The sequence below is a fragment of the Squalius cephalus genome (genome assembly GCF_949319135.1).
Source record: "Squalius cephalus genome assembly, chromosome: 24".
In the NCBI taxonomy this organism is placed as follows: domain Eukaryota; kingdom Metazoa; phylum Chordata; class Actinopteri; order Cypriniformes; family Leuciscidae; genus Squalius; species Squalius cephalus.
The window spans coordinates 17,266,583-17,288,617 of NC_137145.1; the positions used below are offsets into that span (position 1 = coordinate 17,266,583).

At 38.8% G+C, this 22,035-nt stretch overlaps 1 protein-coding gene across 1 annotated transcript in view; it reads left to right on the forward strand.

Annotated features, from left to right (window-relative positions):
- Nucleotides 1-262: 262 nt before the first annotated feature.
- fgf11b (fibroblast growth factor 11b) overlaps nucleotides 263-22,035 on the forward strand; it is a 59,572-nt gene continuing 37,799 nt past the window's right edge. The window contains exon 1 of the mRNA XM_079861002.1: nucleotides 263-1,584. Within this exon, the coding sequence (XP_079717128.1) occupies nucleotides 1,392-1,584 (193 nt within the window). The 5' untranslated portion in view covers nucleotides 263-1,391. The remainder of the gene's footprint in view (nucleotides 1,585-22,035) is intronic.

Below are 22,035 nucleotides of genomic sequence, written 5' to 3' on the forward strand. Positions count from 1 at the left end.
AAGTGGTACAATCCTAATCCCCTAAAAGTGACTGTGTACATGAGGATGTGTGTATTAGAGAGAGAGAGAGAGAGAGAGAGAGAGAGATGCGTGAGGGGGATAAATGTGTGTGCGCGAGTGTGTGAATTTGGCAGTGATAACTGACTCGGAACGCATGACTGCGATGTTTTTCCTGAGGTGACTGAAAACTGTCACCATTGGCACCTGAAGCTCTCTCTCTCTCTCTCTCTCTCTCTCTCTCTCTCTCTCTTGCTCTCTCTCTCTCTCTCTCTCTCCTCCACTCAACCCATCAAGGACAGACACGGCAGACTGAAGAAAGAACAGTAGTGTTAACTCTCTCTCACCCTCCTCTTTTTCTCTCCTTTCATCTTTCTGTTTTCTATCCTCCATTGTTCTCATTCATCATTCTTGTTCTTCTCTCACTCTCTTTTACATTCACTCGCTCTCTTTCCCTCACTCGATCGCTCTCGCTCCCGCTCTCCCTCCCTCACTTGTTCTCTTATGAATGTCACCTTTACTGGTGGTAGCCGCTGGATTTGCACACACACACCCACACGCTCGCTGGCTTTGGGGTGGGGGGGGGTGGGGGTAATGTAGGGGTGTGGGGAGAGATAGCGCGTGCCAGAAGAGGCAGAAGGGAAATTTCTCAGAGTCCATTCTTCTTTTGCCGGCTACCGTCCTGCGACTCAGGGCTTTGTCCGTCCCAGCAGCTGAAGCAGAAGTGCCTCTGGACGTGGGAGCACTGGATTACCGCTTGAGATTATTCTCTTTTTTTTTTGCCAGCACAACTAAAGTTAGCCATAGGGACTGCAGGCTGACCATCTGGCAGTTTCTGACAGGATCTGTTCCTGATTTGAGCCGAATAATTTTGCTGCTGGTGAGCAAAGAACTTTTTTGCAAGGACCAACCGTGTGTGGGTGAGAAAGCTCATCGTTCCTGTGTGCTAAACTTTAGCTTTGTCAGTGTTTTCGTCTTCAGGAACAAGACACAAGGGGAGGGGAAGGGAGAGGAGTGAAAGAGGGGGGGGCAAATATGTCGGCAATGTCGCAACAATGACTTTGTCAGCCGCTTTCTGTATCTTTTTGTGGAAATGTGACGACGTCGATTTACGTTTTAAGGATTTGTTGTGGTGTCAATATGTATTTAGAGAAACAAACATAATGAAGGACAAACCATGGACAGGTTGTGAGTGGACCAGAACTTAACCTTTTCCCTTACTGGAGGGAAACACACGGCCACGTGAGGAACCTACCTGAATTCTTGGCTCTCCACGCAAGGTTTGACCCCTGACTTTTATCTTTTTGTGCTGCTGGTAAAAAGACGAGTACATCCAGAGAGGGTCTCTTAAGCAAACAGAGACCCCCCTCCTATAGGTGAGAGGGGGGGGGAAGATGGCAGCACTTGCCAGTTCTCTCATCAGACAAAAACGGGCAGTCAAGGAAGACCAGGCCAACCGGCCGATAGCCAACAAACGCAAGCCGTGCCCCAAGAGCAACAAGTCTCTTTGCCAGAAACAAATTCTCGTTCTCATATCAAAAGTACGGTTATGTGGCGGTCGAAGAGGAAGAACAGAGAAAAGACCAGGTAGGTTTATCTGTAACTTTCTATTTTAACCACTTTTCACTTCTGAAACCAAATCCATCATCTAAAAAAAAAAAGAAAGGTAACTGCTTTCTTGAAATACCAAAAGAGCAGAATGAAAAAAGTTTTGAACTAAAGTTGCAAACTGATGTCATTCTTGGCTTCTCTAATGCCACTTCAGAATCACGCTCAAGTTCAAACTGGCTGTGGTACAAATGTAGGGATACAACGCTGAAATACAGTCTGGTCTGAAATACAGTCGTCTCTGTGTTTCACAGGTCACATAAAGGAGAAATCACTAAGCTCATGAAGTTGTAGCATCATGGAATTTATTCAGACTTTTATAAGGGAAGAAGGGTATTGACTACTATTTTATGACAAACAGAGCTGGAAGAGGCAAGCCCTTTGTAAGGTGTGATTTACAGTCTTTCAAAGCGTCCCACATGCACAGGCTATTCTGGGTTGCGTTAAGACCTGCCCTTAGGATGCTAATTATTACCTCATCTCTTCTATGTTCACACATGGGCAAGCATGTCTGCATATTAATACCTAATTTCAATTGTGTTCCATAAAATATTGTTTCTCAGTAGGGCTATGAGATTGGAAGTTGGACTCCGGCCATGTTTTAGTTCCAGTAACCTTGCCACTGGCCAAAAAGAAAAAAACAGCACGCTCTCTGATTACAGCACTGATACTGAGACAGAATCTCTGCGATTGTTATGTCAACCTACAGGGCAAAAAATAAAAACAACCAATGTCCACAACTCTGACTAGCAGTTTTATTGAAACAAAAACATCTCCGTTCTGAATCCCTGCCATTGGTTGTGAGTTTTGTAATGTCTTTGGATAATAATGGGGACCAAATGCTTATGACATTTTGAAATTGATGCCATAGCCCAAGACTGAATAACTAAATACTGAATAAAAGAACTGTCAATGTAAAAACAAGATAAAAGAGAGAAAGGATAAAGAGATAAGACAGTGAGTGAGAGTGTGAGTGTTTGAGAGTGTGTGAGAGAGAGTGGGTGTTTTGTACATAAACGAAAATGATTATAGTCAGGGATATTAATCTGCCTCTTTATCCGCCTCTCTCACCAATGAGCATGAAATGCTCCACACTGCAATCATCAGAAAAAATATGGGTATGAACAGAAATGAGTGTGAAAGAGTGAATGTGCGTGTACTCCTATAATACTGAATTAACGCTGATATCCAGTCCTACTCCTGGGACTGTGTTCTGTAATATTTACATTCCTTTGATATCTACTGAACACATTATCACATTACGGTCCAGCACCGTTAGCATAATGTGGTTTAGGGACATATTGAAGTGCAAATATATTTTCGCACATGCAAACACACAAAAACTGGCTCAGGGAACTACATAATATTGCATTGCTAGGATAGGTGAAATTACTACTGCAGGTCTTTCCTTGTCTAACCCTGTTGGTCTAGACAAGTGTATTATTGTTAGTGCAGATTTAGTGCTGGTCTACCCCCAGAGGTCAAGGTTTGGATGGTTAATATGGCCTTGTTAGCCCCTGCTGGTAAATGTTGAATCTAAAACCAGCTGGCAGAAAAAAGCAACTAGCTGGTGAATCTGATTACCAAATGATATCCTGTTGGTTAAGCTAATTAATTAGCTTACTAAGCAGCACATCAACATCCAAAGCACAAAATGTACTGGTCTTTTCAGCAGGAAGTCCCTCTACATGCCTTAAGCTGTGACGTTTCAGAGTTGTGCTTCAAAATTCAACCCATAGCACTTTGGGTGAACTGAAGCAGCCAACAATTGACAAATTAGTGGGCATCACCTAGTCACAGCAGTGTGGGATCATTGGATCACTGCTGCATTGTCAGGTCAGTGATCCATATGCATCCATCATAACAATGTCACGCCTCTGCTGTACCCGCAACACCCTTCACACATCTGTCTCACGCACACCTGTCTCTCTGAGTCACTTGCTTTGGATGGGTTCCCTTGCTGCTCTAAAATGGCGTCGCGGTCTCACACCATCTGAGGTCGGCGCTGAGTCTACTGGTCTCTCGATCGATGCAGCTCATTAACGTATACTGATTAATCAATGATCACCCTCTCCGTTTGCCCAGTGCCCAATTTCACGCAAAGTGGAGATGGTATAGAAACGTAAACCACACACACACACACACACAGACACAAAAACCATTCTCTTAATAGCAGTGGCTGTTTTACACCTTTACAGTTTTATGGAGCACTTGGCTTCTGCGGAGTGTTTGGCTTTATTCAACAACAAATCTCCTATAGAGGAGGAGAGAGACAGCATGAGAGAACCAATTATTATCAGTAAAGGAGCGAGAAAACCCCTCACAAAGGGTACACAATTTTCCTTTAACATAAAACAACTTACAGGAGTGGATTGAATATGGTATATGAATGAATAACATCAGTCAAGCCAATTTTCTATTCTCGATAGCTGTGAGTAACACCTGAAATCATGGTGATAATGCAGTGTCTAAAGAAAATATCAAAGATGGCAACTTCCCTAACAACTGAAATTATTTTCATGACTTTATTTAATAAATTAATAAGTCAAAATAAGGCACAAATACGAATTATCTGACAGCAGCTTACAATGCTTTATTTGTAATAAGACAATGGTGAAAAACAGCGCCTGGAGCAAAACCTTTGGATGAGATTCTGCTCATATCTCCGTCACTGTGAGTTACCAGAACCTCACATAGCAAGCATATGTGCACTGCAGAGTGACTATCGCAGTCTATGGCGTGACGGCCAACTAGATGCCCAATACGGTTCAGATCACAGCACAGACTAATCAAACTCACTCTCAAAATTCAGTTGCGAGTTCTGAATGCTATACAGAATGTGGCTGTCACTGGCATTAATAAACAAACTGTGAATGTAACCATATTTAATCACTCTAAAAGTGACAAATGACAGATAGCCATTTTCTGCTGCTGTGTAAACATTGCCGTACAGTTCCAGTGCTCTTACAACATTAAGGTGGGAAATTAACACCTACAACCAGCCAACTTGAGATGGTTTTTTTTTTGGGGGGGGAGTAGTACTGTACTACTTTCACAGTAGTGGGTGATTTTAGCTTGTCAACCCACTCTAGTGAGAAACATTTAAGAGTGGCTTGAAAAAAAAAAAAAAACTGTCGTAATGTAGTTCACTTGTTTATGCATACATTCTGATTAGATCTTCGACCATATCAGGAAATGTTCATGGTGCTAATGTAAGAGATCAGCTGCCAGGATTTAATGATTTGTTCTAAATACTGGATGCCTTATTAGAATTAAAATGAGATGGTAAAGGATCAAGAGTGGCTAGTAACAGGCTATTGTAGCTGAAAGAAAAGTTCACCTTTCACCTTCAAAATTACAAAAGAAAAAGAAGAGAGATGAGGTCTGCAGATGTGTAGTAAGGAGAATGCAGTGTTCAGTCTAAAGGAGTCGCTCAGGGCACGAGGACGTGGCACTGGAGGAGGACAGCATTAAGCTGACCGCTGAAGATGGGCTGTCAATCTTGCTTACTCAACAACACCTGATCACACTGCACAGTGTTAGGTAGCCTCTCATCCGAGTACTGAGAGTGCCAGGGGTCAGAAAGAAAGAGGTAGAGAGAGAGGAAGAGAGAGGGGAAGAGATAGTAATGCGGAGAGGAAGGAAGTAGAGATGGAAGACGATGAGGAGAGGGAGGGAAGAAGAAAGAGGAGAGATAGTTGGAAAGACAAAAAGTGAGTCACTGCAAATGACAGAAGGGCATGCAGAGGGAATTCAGAGGAAAAGAAAAAAAAAATCACCGATGATTAAGCAAAAGTTCTGACAGAGAGTTTGTTCGTTCAATTAAAATGGGCAGCATGTACGTTCACTGCATGAAGGTTATGTTCATTTTTGTTTGTTAAAATAAAAGAAAACACTCATACAAATACACTATATGATAAAAAAGGTATATTAACTAACTTAAAGGAACATTCAGAGTTCAATGAACTCTATGAACATGCTTTTGATTACTACAGAAAACAATTTTTCATTCCTCAGTTTGTCACAACATATATTGTGTTTACACTAACACACTTACAATAAAAGTCTATGGGGCAAGACATTGCATAGGGATAAACACAACGTACAGCCACAAGACTTACACGTCATGTAACAAAATTGCATACTAAACTTTTCTAAGCTATATTAAATTTATCTAACTTCTGTCATGATCATGAAGAGGGTAAACTCAGAAATGTTCGCAGAATGGATGCAACATTACTTGACAAAGGCTGTTTATACCTAAAGAAAAATTCACTCACTGTAATTTTGCTAGTTCAGACCAACAGCTAAATGTTACATTTTAAACTTGAGACTTAGGTTAAAAATTTTTTTACACTTTTTAACAACACACTTTTGTATAGAAAAAAAAATATATAAGCGCTGTAACATTTTTTTTAAATGTAGCACATTTCTGCATTTATATCTGAAATGTCTTGCTTCATAATCTTTTTTACATAATATATTAATATAATTCAAGTTTTAATTGTATTCTGTGTAAATTTGAAATAATATTCTTAGAAATAAAGTACAAGTAACCTAATAAGGGATGTACAGTAACCAGTAGAAACAGTATTGATTATTAAACTGCTGGTACAGTCGATTAAACAGAATTTTGCTTGTTCTCGCTCTGAGCTCACACACAGCACTTGTTCAAATAATTAATGAATTAAGATGTAGTTCTCTATTGAGTTTGTTAGTCAACAAATGAAAAAAAGATCTACTGTGAGTGTGTAGTGGCTGCTCCCTCTAGACGATCCTAGAGGCAAAAGTGAATAAAGATGTTGGAAAAGTAAATATGACAGAAATGAAAGACATCAAGTCATCATAATACTAGACGGTTAACACTATTGATCCACGTGTCAGGGCCGGTGGGACGATGTGTGATTGACCATTTGAAAGAGTCTAATAATGTGTCAGGAAAGAGAACCCAAATGTAACTAATGGCCTCTACTGCACACATTTTATTGGTGCTAATATTAACTGAGGCATTCTCCATTCTAACAGCATTGATCTATTCTATTCTCAGCTAGTGGCCTTCCAAAGTGAATTAAAAGGTCTGGGTTTCCCTTACAAGCTCTATTAATTGAATAATTAGCACACTCTGTGTGTGACAGGTTTCAGATGGGTCACATCTAGTAACTCATATTTTAGTTTCTGAGTGGATGCACTGTAAAAAAAACAAAAAATACTTGACATGTAAGAAAATAATCCATAGAACAATAGAAGGCACTGGTAATTTTAAAGTTTACAGACATATCCTTTAACCCTACAACACAACACAATGCGATGTGTAATTCAAAACATGGTTATCAATACAGAAATTTTATTTACATTAACATTTACATTGTGCTTTATTTTTACTGACTTTTTGTAGAGTGTAAGATACAACGACCGACCACTAACACAGGAACTCCAAAACGTCTTCCCATTTGGTTGTCCTGAGAGCACCAATCCTGACAAATCTCAGCTGCAGCAATCACTGCTCACTACCATCTGTATGAAATGAATATCCGATTAGTTTTGCGGCTGCAACAGCAGCCAAGAGAGTTTCCCAGACTCTTTTGTTGATATTGAGGACGCCAAACATGCAAACATCAGCTTATGCCGTTACACAACCAAAGATTGGGAAGGGTTTCATCATCTATCAAGAATTTAATTCCAGATGAAAAGATAATTAAAGCTGAGGGGATTGATGCTTTTGTTTTGAAGGTTTATTTCAGTGCTGCGGATGTGCCGCCTCTGGGTTGGAGTGCTGGACTTAACAGATTGAAGAAAAGTTCCATCAGTCTGGAAGAGATCAGATTAGGACTAAATTTGCCTGAAAGAGATCTGAGAGAAGGCAGCAATGAGATAAATGCCACTAGCCTGTGATTAGTATGAGTGAATTCATGCTGGAGCAAATTCACATATCATGTTCATTAAACATCATTGATCAATTTTTTTTTTTTAAAAGTCACTATAAATGGAAACGAGGCTAAAAAATTCTAATGAAATAGAAAAAAAAATTACCTTTGCAAAGCTGAATTTGGTATTTGGGGCAAAAACCTAAAATTTGTGGGGGCAGCAGAGCTTAGTAATATACAAGAATAAAGAATGCTTTATCTCATGGAGATTTTTGGTTACGGTAAAACCTGCTGAGCTTTGTGGGGGAAAAGTAACTTTTCAAGTCAGATAATGCAAGTGTATATGTAGCAGTTTCAAGAAGGAAACAACACTGTAGAAACATTATGTGCACTGCATACGAACAAAATGTAAGCTATGTTTTTTCCTCATTTCAGAGGATTTTATGAAGTCTCTACAGTCTTCAGGTTCTATTTGTTTGAGTGATGCAGAAAACAAAAGTTGGTACATTTGTGATATGATATATCTCAACATATTAATTACACTACATATTATATAACTTAGTCTGATGGCAGAATGACAATATACATAATGCAACACACACAAGTAGTAAGGAATGGTTATATAAAAGCATAATCCTAAAAAGGCCTGGAGATAAGAGAAACTAAGAAAATCCTCCAAATTGAGGAACAAGAACACATCTGCATTTTTTTAAAAGTCCCCCTGTAGTCCATGATTGTATCCCTTAAAACTCATCACCAAAATTACATTTAAACATTTTTTCCTTGAAAAAATTTTTCTCCATGCCTTAAAATAGCTTGAATGTAACCCTACACCCTTGCCTCATTTAGTATACACAGTTCTACCAATCTGCAAATTAGCCCTGCCTCCACTCACTCACACCAGCTCAGAGATCCACTAGTTAACGTGATTAGTTACAAGGTTGTTTGTGACCTCAGAAAGACCAGCGATTTCAAACCGCGATTTTTAGACTGTCTTTGGTTCAGTTTTAAGGAGAAAATACTCAGCAATGGTGTTGGCTTATGAATTTGCACATGGTTTGTCTTAAAGCAGATTACAAACACCACATGGACATAAACAACATAAAAAGCTTGAATTTTACCACAGGGGGACTTTAAATAAGTACTTATCTCTTGTATTCCAGTAAAAATAACTAAAAATCCTTAAAGCATGATACATTTTCTTATCTTTTTTTGGAGTCGACTCCCCATCACTATGCAATAGTGCCCGCCCACTTTTTCAGCAGTTGGTTCCAGAAGTATTTTTTCCATTCATTTCTCCCATAGGGATTCTAAGAAAAGTCTTTGTTAAAGTGTTTTAAGCCATGGACCAAGCCAACCAGCTACGAGGTGAATCATAACATCACAAGCTTTCATTTGAAGCAAAAAGTATATGAAAAAAAAAAGTATATGAAAATACTAAAGGTACAAGACTGTGTCCTTAAAGAGATTGTTCACCCAAAAATACAAATTTTGTCATCATTTACTCACCCTCAAGTTGTCCCAAAACTGAATTTCTATCTTCTGCTGAAGATGTTTTGAAGAAAGTCAATAACCAAACAGTTGATGGGCCCCATTGACTTCCATAGTATTTTTTCTATACTATGAAAGTCAATGGGGCCCATTAACTGTTTGGTTACCCATATTCTTCAAAATATATTATTTTGTGTTCAGCAGAAGAAATAAATTTATACAGGTTTGGAACAACTTGAGGGTGAGTAAATGAACATTTTTGGGTGAACTATCTCTTTAATTGAGAAAATCAATAATATCAGAAAGGTGATCAGCACATCCTTGAGTTGCGCTGGGGTCAGACAGATCAGACCACCTGTGAAAGTAGTTACTATGTCTGATTTCAAAGAAATTGATGGCAAAATTTTGGAAGAAACCGTACAGCACCTTAAAATATCAACCTGCGCTCTTGACACACTTCCCAAATAATTTTTCAAAAGTGTGTTAAACAGTTTAGAAGCAGATCTTCTAGAAGTGGTAAATGCCTCACTTCTCTCTGGGAGTTTTCCAAACTCCCTGAAAACTGCAGTTGTCAAGCCCCTCTTGAAAAAGAGCAATCTGGATAAGACCATATTAAGCAACTATAGGCCGATTTCAAATCTTCCTTTCATAGGCAAGATCATTGAAAAAGTTGTCTTCAATCAGCTGAACAAATTCTTATGCTCAAATGGATACTTTGACAATTTTCAATCTGGTTTCCGACCACACCACAGCACAGAGACAGCGCTCATAAAGATAATAAACGATATTCGCTTAAATACTGATTCAGGCAAAATATCAGTGCTGGTACTACTCGACCTCAGTGCTGCATTTGACACTGTCGATCATAACATACTTCTTGACAGGCTGGAAAACTGTGTGGGGCTTTCTGGGATAGTCCTAAAATGGTTCAGGTCATACTTAGATGGGAGAGGTTATTATGTGAGTATAGGAGACCATAAGTCTGAGTGGACATCCATGACATGCGGAGTCCCTCAAGGCTCAATTCTTGCGCCACTCCTGTTCAACCTGTATATGCTCCCAATGAGCCAAATAATGAGAAAGAACCAAATTGCTTACCACAGCTATGCAGACGACACACAGCTCTACTTAGCCCTATCGTCTAACGATTACAGCCCCATTGACTCCCTGTGCCAATGCATTGATGAAGTCAACAGTTGGACGTGTCAAAACCTTCTTCAGTTAAACAAAGACAAAACTGAAGTCATTGCGTTTGGAAACAAAGATGAAGTTCTCAAGGTGAACGCATACCTTCACTCTAGGGGTCAAACAACAACAAATCAAGTCAGGAACCTTGGTGTGACACTAGAGTTAGACCTTAGTTTCAGTAGTCATGTCAAAGCAATAACTAATTTAGACTACTATCATCTGAAAAATATTGCAAGAATTAAATGCTTTGTTTCCAGACAAGACTTAGAGAAACTTGTGCATGCTTTCATCACCAGCAGGGTGGATTATTGTAATGGACTCCTCAATGGCCTTCCCAAAAAGATCATAAGACAGTTGCAGCTCATACAGAACTCTGCCGCCAGGATTCTGAGCAGAACCAGAAAATATGAACATATCACACCAGTCCTCAGGTCTTTTTACACTGGCTCCCAGTTAAATTTAGGATTGATTTTAAAGTATTATTACTGGTATATAAATCATTCAATGGCCTAGGACCTCAATATATTGCAGATATGCTCACTGAATATAAACCCAACAGATCACTCAGATCACTAGGATCATATCAGCTAGAAATACCAAGGGTTCACTCTAAGCATGGCGAGTCCGCTTTTAGCTATTATGCCAGCCGCAGCTGGAACCACCTTCCAGAGGAGATCAGATGTGCTCCTACAGTAGTCACATTCAAATCCAGACTCAAAACACATCTGTTTAGCTGTGCATTTACTGAATGAGCACTGTGCCAATGCTCGTCCGACTGTACTGTATTTTATTTTTTATATTTCTAAACTGTTCTAATTATTCTTATTTCTTTTTATTATTTTTAATTTCTTCTATGTAAATCACTTTGAATTGCCACTGTGTATGAAATGTGCTATATAAATAAACTTGCCTTGCCTTGCCTTGCCTTTAATGGCTTTAGTGAGAGAAAAAACTACAATCTCATGAAGCATTGCCAACAGCATAACTGAATTAAAAAACAATCGAGAAATTTAAAACTACTCATTTAAAAATGTTGATTATATATAAAAATTATAATTGTATTGCAGAATATGCACATGTCCAAATATTTATTTATTTTGAGAGCGTAGTGAGACTAACTTGATTACGTCATTCGCTATGCTTCATGGGAGTGGGCGGACCTAAAGAAATCTTTTTGTGCGTTTTGCTTGTTTCGACTCTCTGATTGGTGGAATTTTCTGTACAACATCATGGGTAAAGTAGTTTTTCACCACAAATTCCACTGTTGAATTACGATTATTTAAAGCAAAGTTGAAATAATGCAGGTTGACGGCTTCAATAGAAGCAAATACTATTGATTAACAACCTCGTAGCTCACAATAAGGTAGGCTTTAAAGGTTTGTAAGTTATCTTTAAAAATTAAGTTTTTACTTCCGGAACCCGACTGTTGAACACTATTTGTTAGAGTCTTCTTAATGTTGCCATTCATGTCTCACAGATCAAATCTCAGAGAGTAATGGAATTCTGTCACCTTTAGGTACTGACAGAGAGCACTTGGGCTTTATTTACCCTAAAACGATGAGTAAATGCATCAGAATCGGAAACACCCCCATGCCCTCTCTTCTCACAGCCTAATGACATTGCGAATGACAAAGAATGCCTTAATAGCCTCTCTCACACAGCAGCTGAAATTGAATTTGTGGATACTTTGATTAAACCTGACAAGGACAGATTGAGTTTGACCTCTAACAAGAGGGAGACACACAAAAGAAGTATGTGTGTGTGTGTGTGTGTTAGTTAGAAGGGGCAGAGGATAAGGAGGAGCAGACAGAAAAGTTAGACATTTACCTCAGTAATTTCTGAGCACTTAAGTGCCTGGTGTTGACGTCATGATCAGGCAAGGCTCCATTACTCTTGGGCTGTCATCCCAGAGAGTCAGATTGCTTTAACATCCACCACAAGTACCAGAACCAAACCAGCATGTAAAACCACCTTTCATTCAGATTTTTAACATTCAGCAGCTTGCTCTACAGCTCGCTGGTCAGCATTTATCTATACTTTCAATCTCTCATTTTGTCAATTCACAATAAAGGATGATTGAATCTGACACAGCTGTCATCTCAGGGGATGGCCCCTTGAGGTCACACAATGATGTTGACAAGGTCATGTCAAACATACAAGACAGAAATATTGAAAAGTCTGACTGGATTATTGACCTGCAAAAGATTAATACCCATAAACACTCAGTAATGTTCATCCAGTTGGGTCATGTGAGACATGGCATTAGAAATACTGCATCCGTAGAGGATGTGTGCTAGAGCAAGTCACATTGGTGCCTAGTTTACTTATTCCTTCCATTTTCTACTTTCGCTGATACTTCACACAGTTAATCTAACATACAGATGGAAATAAAAAGACCTGATTCAGTACAGAGCAATGGTTAAGAACTAAAGAAAGAAAAGAGATGATGAAGATGGGAAGAACATAAGGATATATTTTCACATAGAATTCAAAAAGTAAAATATATTCTTAGATCAACAATCTGGATGGACCTGGAACAACATTATGATCAACCAATCAGATTTTAGTATTAAGGTTTGGGAATTATTATTTCAATCTGATTTGATGGGTAGTTAATGTTTAGGGTATAAGGATTCTAAAATGTTTTTAAAGAGAACTTAAAATTACTAATGCACCGAAAAAAAGAAAAGAAAAAAAAGCAGCGATGTTTAATTAGCGCTTCTCCAATGACACGTTTTGACTGTGTCAGTATCTATTTTGTGCAAACAACATGGACAAGCCACAACAGAAAAACATGTCAGCAAAGTGGACACGCTTCACCATGACCAAATAATGCTAGAATAGCAAAATGTAACCTTTATTTTTGGTTTTCAGCTAAATTAACTTTTTTTCAGTCCTCTTTACCCCATTCAAAAGAGAAAAACTAATAAAGCTTTAATTTCTATGGAGAAAAAGAAATTAATATCTAATAAATTTGGGTATTTTTGGAAAGAAAAACATGCCAAAAAGTTGTTAGGTGAACTGAATTAAAGAAGCAAATAGAAAACTGCAGTGCATACAAGCATTTCAAATAACATGATTAGAAGCCCCTAAGAGCTCACTTTTTTTTATTACAGTTAAACTAAATACTAAGTAAATTTGGTCTACTGCAATTGTTTTCCATCCTCATAGGTATATGATGCATTGTGGAAAATGAACGGGTGTTTGTGGGGGAGCCTACTGTTTAAGACATTGAAAACCCCTGCAGTAGAAGATAGAAAGTATAAGAAATAGGGTAAGATAAGAAAGAGAACAAACCAAGAGGGAAGATCTGATGAAGGAGGAATAAATAGAGAGAGAGAAAAGAGGAATGAGTAAAGTGAGAAAGATAAGAGGGGAAAAACTGCTGAGAGATGCAGACAGAGAGACAGCTGAGAGACAGCAGAGAGAGAGAGAGAGAGAGAGAGAGAGAGAGAGAGAGAGAGAGAGAGAGAGAGAGAGAGAGAGAGAGAGAGAGAGAGAGAGAGAGAGAGAGAGGACTGGTGGGGAGTCCTAATAAAGGTTGAGGGAAGCCCTGGTAGTTTGGCCTTAGTCAGGGAGGGGAGTCACAGATGCCCTTGGCTGCTCACTGAAGCAGCGCCTGTAATTACTCTGCACTCTCTTATCATTACGGGGTAAGTCGGCATCTCACAGCTATAAGGCAGCACACCACAGTGTACCAGACAATCTTTCCCACATACACACAATAAACACACACAAATACACGTTCCATGCACATACACGAAAGGTTGCTTGACAGTTAACCTCTATCGATCCACTGAACACCAGAAGGAAAATAGGGTCCGACTTCTGGCTCTGCTACTGTGTGACTGATCAAACCACACACACAACTGAATGAACACATGGAGGCTTCATCTTGGTTATTGCAATTTCTGTCTGACTTGAGGAGCTGCCACATTTTAAGTAAACAGCAATATCAATATAGCAAGCAGGCTGAAGAGGACATCCCCCTCCTTACAAAAAAAGTCCACATTATAGTGTGTGTGTGATATCGCAAGTGGGCAGAAGATAAGCAAGAGACAAAGCCGGAAAGCACCAGCAGGAACATGATTAGCATTGCTGCATTTGTATCACTGTAGCTAGTGTAGGGAATATCAATGCTTCACTAATGATGCCAACATTGCTTCATTCTTCTCCCAGTAGGGGTTGGTTGTATAGAGAGGATTGTTGGTTTGTATGTTTGCTGTTTATTTCCCTAGCGTCTGTGACCCTCAGAAAGTCAGAAAAAATACCATGTAACAGTACGAGAATGCCTCAGCCAATCATATTAATTAAAAGTCATCGATGCGTGAGATTAAATTAGACAGAGCTAGGGGTGAAAGGGGCATCACTGTAAGCTGGGTGTCGAGATAGAAAGAGAGAGAATGAGAAAAATTGTACTGTTGTTTTTTTGCAGGTCAGAAAAATGGCACAAACAATATTGATAATGTGAAATTGCAACACTGCTCTGGTAGGATATTAATTAAGTGGAAAACTTGCTTAAAGAAATCAAACAAAATCAAATGTAACTATTTACATTTTAAATACACATTCTTAGTCCTGTGCACAATCTGCATGTTATAAAAAATGATCTTCATGATCAAAATGTACATAAGAGGGAATAGCTATTCAATGTAGTATAATGAGCTAGAAGTAAAACTATAGTCATATTCCGCACAGCCTGTATGGTAACCTCAAAATTTAAGTTCCAAGAAAAAACAAAAAAAACAAAAGCACATGTTTTAACAAGCAAAAAAAGCTATTTAAATGGCCAATAATGGAGAGTAAAAAACTCTCCTCATGTTTTCAAAGAGGACTAGATGAAAATGTTTAAGTTTTAAACCGTTTAACATTTAACAATCATTCCCGACCAATCAATAACCATCATAAACGTACCTCAGTTCCTTTATTCTTGATGTCTGCTGCAGTGCAACTATGAAGTTTCTCACTGTATGATGTGCTGAATACAAAGTGAGCTTTGAGGAGTTCATCAATGTCAAAGACACTTGCATATTCCTTTTAATTGCCTTCTTGTCCACGATGATGTAGAGTTTCTGGACACTCGATTTGTGCTCCCTAATGCGGAGTAGGAAAGGCTGGAAAGTGTTAACACTAGACACAAAGGTCTGCATGTTTGTGCCAACCTGTAATGAAAGGTAAAACAGCATTGTCAAAAAAACATATTCTAATAAAGCAAGACTCAATCTGCACTTTCATTTACAATAAAAATGGCACACTGCAGACAATTGAAAAATACCTTCTGAAACGTCAACAAATGCCTGAGGAGAACCAATTTTTGCTGTCCTATTGTGACCCTTTGTGATTGGAGGAAGAAATGGCAGCAAGATAACTTTCAACCTAAACAGATAAAATGAACATGAAAGTAAAAAAAACAAACAAACATGAAAACGTTTCCCTTGCCACAATCAATGTGTGACCTCACACACACCTAAAGACCTCATCAATAGTAGTCATATCCTTGGTATCTTGCAGTCTCACTCTCAAGTAACTTCCATTTTTTCACAAGTGTCCTGGAAACCTCTAAAGAGCATCAATATATTCTGTTCAATCTTGCATATAGGATAAAGTACTGAATCGGTACATAATACAAGTGTAAAATCTATAGGTTACATAATATGAAGTTATGATACCTTTATAAATAAATAATCTCCAATCATAAGCTTATGAAAAATGTGCAGTGTTAGGGTGCTCCAAGACCAGGATTGGGAAATTAGTCTTTAAAAAAAAGCTTGCGGACAGAGCTGCAGCAGGTCACCAAAGATTCCTATAGGCAACTTCTGTGTCAGGTGGCAAACCAAATATTTCTAAAACTGCAGAAAGTGAGAGGAATTAGCCAGACAAAACCATTGATAAGACTAGCATTCAATATAATCAAAGAAAAATAAAAAAAATAAAAAAAAATAATATATATATATATATATATATATATATATATATATATATATATATATATATATATATATATATGAACTGAAAGGCGTGTAGCTTGTGAGCTGCAGATGCAGTTTGTAACCATAGACTGTAAAAAAAGATGGACAACGCCCCTTCGCTCTCTTCCATTGATGAGAACTGAAGCCTCCAGTGTCCCGATATGGCGCTGACATATTGGAACTTGAGTCTGCGCAGTAGCGATTTCGGGACCAGACCTGCGCAGTAGTGAGCAGGAAGTAAAGCCGCGAAATCAACGCTCCACCCTCACTCTCGCAGTTCTGCACACTTTTTTAAAAATTGATTGCAGTACGACAAGAGGCTTTGTTAAAATGATGTAAATACAATCTCCTCAGTCCTCCGAAGATCCCGAAAAAAATGTCCGTTGGTGCTTCAGTGACTACTTCGCTTTTGGCGTCACTTTGACAGCGAATAACTTCACATCTGAGGCGTTTAAAGACTCCATTTGTCCATTATTTATTTCTAAAGAAACACGAAAATGTATAAAAGGCTTCATTACCTTGTAGCTTCCGTTATGGCCCCGTAGAAGCATTTTTTGTAAAAATAGGCTAATGATTGCGTCATAACCCGCGACTCTCTGTCGCACAGTAGAGAAATTACCGTATGGACAGGAGGAGAAGCTCGCGGGCAATCGGGGGGACGTGGAGGCAAAATGACAAAGTAATTAATCAGAATACCTCCTAAAAGTTTCTCCTGCTCCTAGCTCATGGACAGCTCCTACTCACACTCTCCGTCTCTGCAAGTTTCAGAAGGGAATGATTCAGATTTCTCTTGGCACAGCTACTAGAAGACAGACGGGTTACTCACGTCACATCTACGTCGTCAAGCTCAGTTTGAGTCTGCGCAGTACGCTCGACCCCAAGGAAGTGAAAGCTTCTAATTGGCTTCACTTGTCTCCGTTGAATCCAATGGGGTCGCTGTGTCCAGTTTATATACTGTCTATGATCACAGCTGTCAATCATGACGTTACACCACCGCATCACGTAACTAACTAAAAAACAAGTTATTTTTGAAACAGACACTTGAACTTACATCAGCGTGATAAAAATGACAGCAAATGAAAGAAACCACCTTTGGAAAAAGATATTTGAAGTGTAATTTAATTGTTTAGTTGGTCTCACGTCCCGTTGAATAACACGGGGAGGCGGGGCTTATTTATGACCTATACTAGGACCAGTCACCGGGGGGCAGTGTTGCCAGATGTACGATAATTATCGTATTTGTACGATCATTTTGACCTCTGTACGATGTACGATCAATAATGGAAAAAATCCTATAATGTACGATAATTTCAGAACTGTGTGACACTTCAAATGATGGTCGTTGTAATAGGACTTCTCATTGATCTAGCCGTGGATTCTACGTCTAAGTTACCGGGGGAAGAACGTGTAGAGAGAGGGAGCGAGAGACCTTGCGTGTGTGTGCTAGTGTGCCTCATGAAGCGCATGTAAGGACCCAACCAATCAATTGTAAGTGCGGGCGGGCTTTTATCTATACTCCCGAATCAGAACCGAACCCCACCCGTTGGAGATTTCTTGACTCCCAGAAATGACTTTGTGCAGGTTGGGATGTCTGTCATTTTCATGTCGTTGACTCGTGTACGATAATTTTCTTCCAAATACGATAATTTTGAGCTTCTGGTACGATACTTGGACATTTCCAATCTGGCAACACTGCCGGGGGGTGATCGAGACGTTTTGGCTTCACTTTTCAGGGCTTGTGCGGCACGCTTGTTTGTAACAGTCAAAAGTAGACTTTAATTTCATGGACATCTGTGGCTGCTTCAGCAAGTTTTATTTTACAGCTCAAGTAATAAGATTAATGATCATCATTATTCACATAAAATGTAAGAATGTCTCTGGACTCTTCAGAGCAAATATCGCGTTAAAGGTTTGTTGTTAGTGACGTGGTTTTAATGAGGTTAATAAACTATGGATTACCAGAGAAAATTTATATAAGAGACATGCCACTTCCTCAATCCTCAATACAACTATATAAGGAAAACCCGTAACGGCAAAGATGGCGGTTGTGTGCACATGTCCCGCCCCTCCCGCTGGAAAGCCAATCATCTGCTTTTAACAGTCAGCAGCTGACCACTAAGGAGCGAATGTACAGTGACGTGACATAACTGCCATATTCAACCTGTGCTTTAGCGCTGTGGCTGGCGCTGAGCCAAAGACGGACGCGCTCAGCGCTTGTCATAGGCTATATCACAGTGTTTTTAACCACATAATGTTTATTTTAGGTTTCAGACATTTAAATATAATTGTTTAAGTGCTTGGCACAACACCGGCATTCTGGATAGAGACGTAAATGAAGTTGGTGTCGTGAACGTGAACCCTTGCGCATGCGTAGTAAAAAAAAAAAAACCTGTGGGGGAAAAGGCGTTTTAAACCTTATTTTGTCACCAAACTTTTTCAGCGATATTTATCATATTTTACTGCTGTTTCTATATATGCAGTTTTTATGTCCTGGTGACCAGTGAAAGTGCAGTTCTGACTCTCTGCCCATTCATTTAGATAGGAGCCTGGTCTTGTTAGTCCGAAATAGCTGCCCGGAGGCGTTGCCAAGATGGCGGCCGAGTGGCACGACTTGCCTAAAAGGACTTTGGGATTACTCACCTGAATGTTCTAGAAGTGTTTGTTTGAATGCAAAGAAAAATTGAATGCAAAGACAACCAAAATGAATCTGTTCTTTGACAAGTAATAACAAGGCATTGTACAAAACTGGGACATTAATTAGAAATATGATATTGCACGGTGTCAAATTAACTCGTTGCCTGAGATACAATCCCGCCTATTTTCCTGACTGGCTCTTTAAAAAAAAAAAGAAAAAAACTGTAAAATATATTATAGCTAAATGATACGGAAGCGCATACATAGGTTGATGTATTGTACCAAAATGTTATATTTCATTCAATTTTCAGACAATTTCTTAATTCCTTACATAAAAAAACAATCGTGCACCCGATATGATCTAACTGGCGTAGTGACGTAGCCTACGTGGAGGCGTGGTTTGATTCTCGAAAATGACACTCCTAATGTTGATTAATTTGATTCGGTTCTTAATTTTAAAACGTTTAACTACTGAACTTTGGAAACACAAAACTGTAAGTACACGGAACTTACTTTATTTCCACATACAGTACTGTACATTAGTGAAGATTCTGTAGCAGTTCAGTGAGTCAGGTGTTGATCCAGTAACCGCTCTGAATAATTCAGAGGTCTCTTTGAATACTTAGGTAAAGTTCGCGCTGAATATTTAGTACAGTTATAAGTTATAGGCATCTAAAGATTTATATGCCCTCAGTTTCTCTTAACGCTCAGTTTCTCTATCAGGTAGGTGTAGAAGTCAGGCCACTCAACCGGAGGTAGCGTTAACGTTAATCCTGTCAGATCGTCCATCCATTGACAAGCATGTACGGGTCAGCCAACCTGGGATCATGGATGTCCGTTAAAATTAACTTTTGCAAATAACAATCGCAGTCCTGGACAATGAGTGACCTTGCACATTAAGATAGATCGGATTTTCTCCAGTCATTATTAAAAAAACAAGCTAACAAAACTTGCAAACTAACGTTAGTGAAGCGGCCAGGGGGATCGTTCTGCCTCCACCTAAGCTCTGCCCACAAAAAAACGTCACCATGTTTACCAACTGAAAAGGGGTCTATTGTTTTATCGCCATCTAACGGTCTGGCAGTAGAATACAGGGTTTTTAGTCGATTTCGCGGATCCGTGTGAATTGGGATAGTTTGGACAATATAATAATGTCTGTGCGTGGAAAATTAAAATGAAAAACTACGTAAAGGCACCCTAAAAGAACTGGCTCTTAAGAGGTGTGACCGATCGATGTATGCCATCAAAGTACCGCGAGAGCGATTCGAAAGCATAGGCCTACCTCATCTGCTCGCCAATAATCGCTCTCGCGATACTTTGATGGCACACAGTGATGGCTGTTTGCAGCGCCGAGTCAAGTCGAACAGTGTTTGCGTGCATGTTTTTGGGCACAGGAGCTATACTCAAAAGTTTCTTACCGTTTAATATACTGTTTATCTATCCAAAACATTGGCCATACAGTACAAAAGATCACATTAAAAAGAGCAAAAGTTTGGTAAATGACAACAGTTGCTAAAGTGGGATTGGCCAGTTACGCCAAAGACTTTAGTACCTAACAAACACTAAGCTAAGAGGTAGTTTGAACTAAAGTTTAAAAGTAGTATAATGTGTAACATATATTCCATTGAGGGATAAACAGAGTTAGAGCCCTGCCCCTGATAGGGAACATGTATGCACTAATGCAATAGATAACCACAGTGTTGTGTAACAGGATAAAGTGCATTATTTTACAATATAATGCCTGGCATATGGAACACACACTTAAACTTACTGCCTGCTTCTACTTAATGGAATGGTTTACTTAAAAATAAAAATGTTGTCATCATTTACTCACCTTCATGTTGTTCCAAATCCGAATTTCAAGCTTCAAAAAAGACACCATTAATCATGTATAAAACATGTGACTTGTGTGCTATATTCCAATACTTCTGACCTCCTTTGATAAATTCAGTAAACAGTTTTGTGAGGATTAGACCACAATTGAAGTATTTTATTCACTGATACTTTTCCCCTTAAGTGATCTGTTAACTGTTGCAATTTGGATCAGTCCTATTGCAATTTTTCAACGAATCATAGCTTCAGAACGACTAGTTTCAGAAGACTTGGAAAATGAAAGACTTATGACCCCCCCCCTTTAGGATTTTTTTGCATCCCTGGAAGCATCAACACACTTCGATTGTAATGGAAAAGAGCTGCCAGAACAGTTCTTCCAAATTTCTTCTTTTTGTTCCACGGAAAAAAAGGAAATGGTTTTGGAACTGTGAAATAACTATAGAGATTAGAAGCTGAAAGACAAATAATGACAGATAAAATAAATCCAACATAAACAGAATTCAAGCATTTATTTCTCCAATAGCAGCTTACAGTTGGTTTGCTAAATCCTTGCAAACAGTATTTGATCCAGTGCATGTGAGTCTGAATGAGTGAGAGAGAATAAAAGCTGGTCCTCACAGGCAGGATTCGGCACAGCACACCAACCGTCACTTGCTGTATCTCCAGCCTGGAGTTGGCAGCAGCTCAGTGATTTCTGACAAAATTACCATCTGTAACAGCCTGGAAATGGACACTGCACACTACCACTCCCCACACACACCTCACCTCCGCCGGATAAACAGCACCCAGGGGGGAAACCAGAGCGGTCACTTTCTTTCTTTCCTCATTTTCTCTCTCTTTTAAGATTTTTACACAGAGATGGATCTCTTTTTCATACAGTTCTCTATAATCCAGCTCCCAGAATAACATCTTTCAATTCTCTTTCTCTTCTTTTTTCCATTTGTTATTAGTATCACTCATTTTCAACCTCATTTTAAAACAAAATTCACACAAACGATTCTCTGTATACACAAAGGAGGTCTACCTTGTTAGCCAATCATATGAACCGTAAATGCCATCCCAGCTAACAAAAATATGTTCTAATAAATGTTTTGCTGGTGTTCCTGTTGTTTCTTAATGTTCTATGAATGTTTAGTTTTTTTAATATTTTAAAAATGTTCTTTCTTGATTATATGAACATTAGGGGACATTTCATTTTATCATTTTGCAAACATTACGTGAACATTACTTTTAAATGTTCTTTGAACATTCTGAAACAAATTTAAAATGTTAACCCTCATCCTTCCCTCGCATTTTGTAACAAATCCTTCCCTCGCGGGTCATAATGACCCGAAGCCCTAAAATGATACTTAATTTAAAAAAAAAAAAATTGTCCAGAAAACTTATTTTATTTTATTTTTTAATAAAAATGTATCTATTTTTTAATGCAATTTTTTTTTGGGAGATTTTTT